At 38.4% G+C, this 2,040-nt stretch overlaps 1 protein-coding gene across 2 annotated transcripts in view; it reads left to right on the plus strand.

Moving 5' to 3' along the window:
• LDHA (lactate dehydrogenase A) overlaps positions 1–2,040 on the plus strand; it is a 14,023-nt gene that overhangs the window by 7,285 nt on the left and 4,698 nt on the right. For both annotated transcript variants that reach the window (XM_017525863.2, XM_037737535.1), the window contains exon 4: positions 1,072–1,245. In XM_017525863.2, coding sequence (XP_017381352.1) covers positions 1,072–1,245 — 174 coding nt within the window. The remainder of the gene's footprint in view (positions 1–1,071; positions 1,246–2,040) is intronic.

A 2,040-nucleotide genomic window follows, 5' to 3' on the forward strand; every position in this document is an offset into this window, starting at 1 on the left:
CTTTTTGTAGAGATGGGGTCTCGCGGTGTTGCCCAGGCCTTGAACCCCTGGGCTCAAGTGATCCTTCCTCCTTAGCCTTCCAAAGTGCTTGAACCACTGTGCCCAGACTTAGACTTAAATGCTTTATCAGGCTTAAAATCCTAGCTCTTTAAAGATTTTATTTAAATGCAGGGTACATGAGCCTGGGAATAATTTCACTTCGGTACCTATGAATATCAAAGTTTCAATTTCTAGTAAATGGTTTAAAATAGAAATCCAATTTGTCCATGCTGTGGAAACCATCTGAATGAGAACGTAATAGCAGAGCTTAAACCTTAGGTCTGTATTTAACCACATTGTGTTAAATACTTTTATTAGATATACTTAACTTGCCCCCACATCCTTTCACATTTGCAGCACAAAGTTGATAATAGGGTAAATGAGACGGTTCAGCGGATATTCTTGGCTTGACCCTTTCACACTTAACAGCACCATCCAAGAAACCTGAATGTGGGCCCAAATGGTGTCTGTTTTGATACCTGAAAATCACTGGCCACCTTCCTGTTGGGCAACTCCCTTCATCTTCATCCCTGACTTAATTTGTGCTATAGGGTATCTAGAGGAAAAATATGCTTGTTAAGTGTAAAGCTGTCTCTGCTTAAAAACAACAACTCCCACACCACACAAGCACACGCACGTGCACACACACACACACACACACGAAAATTGCCTGTTCCTGGACTGATAGAGCACCAGTTAAGTGGTTAATTAGAAACAGGAGTATGGAAAAGTATGAACATTGAGCTTGGGTAACAAAAAAATTGAGGCTATGTAAGAAGTTAATATAAGAATCAAATAATAAACTTGATTCCCTCCAGCTCCCCCTAATTGTTATATAAAGTTACAACTTGACTAAAGCTAGAATACAAGGAGGGTGTTGGCATGCCCTTCCTCCATTTAAGAAGCCATAATGAGAAAACTAAATAAAAACAATAAGGAAAGGTCTCTGGGGCATTTATGGAACAAATTTTTGCGACTAGGTAAAAGTTATTCTAAAGGCCTTAATCTCGTCATTATTTCCCTTTTCTCTAGACTATAATGTAACTGCAAACTCCAAGCTGGTCATTATTACGGCTGGGGCACGTCAGCAAGAGGGAGAAAGCCGTCTTAATTTGGTCCAGCGTAATGTGAACATCTTTAAATTCATCATTCCTAATGTTGTAAAATACAGCCCGAACTGCAAGTTGCTTATTGTTTCAAATCCAGGTGAGGCTTTTAACTGTATAGATATTGACAAGCTATAGTAAAACTGATGTGTATATATGTATATTTATTTATTTTGAGATGGAGTCTCATTCTGTTGCCCAGGCTGGAGTACAGTGGTGTGATCTTGGCTCATTGCAACCTCTACGCCTCCCAGGTTCAAGCGATTTTCCTTGCCTCAGCCTCCTGAGTAGCTGGGATTACAGGCGTGTACCACCAAGCCCAGCTAATTTTTTTTTTTTTTTATCTTTAGGTAGAGATGGGGTTTCACTATGTTGGCCAGGTTGGTCTTGAACTCCTGATCTTGTGATCTGCCTACCTCGGCCTCCCAAAGTGCTGAGATTGTAGGCGTGAGCCACTGCGCCCAGCCAATTTTTGTATTTTTAGTAGAGATGGGGTTTTGCCATGTTGGCCAGGCTGGTCTCGAACTCCTGACCTCAGGTGATCCATCTTCCTCTGCCTCCCAAGGAAGTACTGGGATTACAAGTGTGAGCCACCGCACCTGGCCATATGTTATATTTTGTATATGCATGTTTATTGATTGATTTCACATGCTTCATTTCCCTCTTAGGGAAATTTGTTTTTTTTTTTTTTAATAGTGAATTTTAAAATGTTAAAGAGAGTACAATGCCTTTAAACATAGCTGGAACTTAAAATTACCTGCTTAAGATTGGATAAGGGATAAGTTTGTGAGAGTAATTGTTGTTCTTTTTTTTTTTTTTTTTTTTTTTTTTTTTTTTTTTTTTTTTTTTTTTTTTTTTTTTTTTTTTTTTTTTTTTTTTTTTTTTTTTTTTTTTT

Source organism: Cebus imitator, unplaced genomic scaffold, assembly GCF_001604975.1.
Source record: "Cebus imitator isolate Cc_AM_T3 unplaced genomic scaffold, Cebus_imitator-1.0 Scaffold39, whole genome shotgun sequence".
Classification (NCBI taxonomy): Eukaryota; Metazoa; Chordata; class Mammalia; order Primates; family Cebidae; genus Cebus; species Cebus imitator.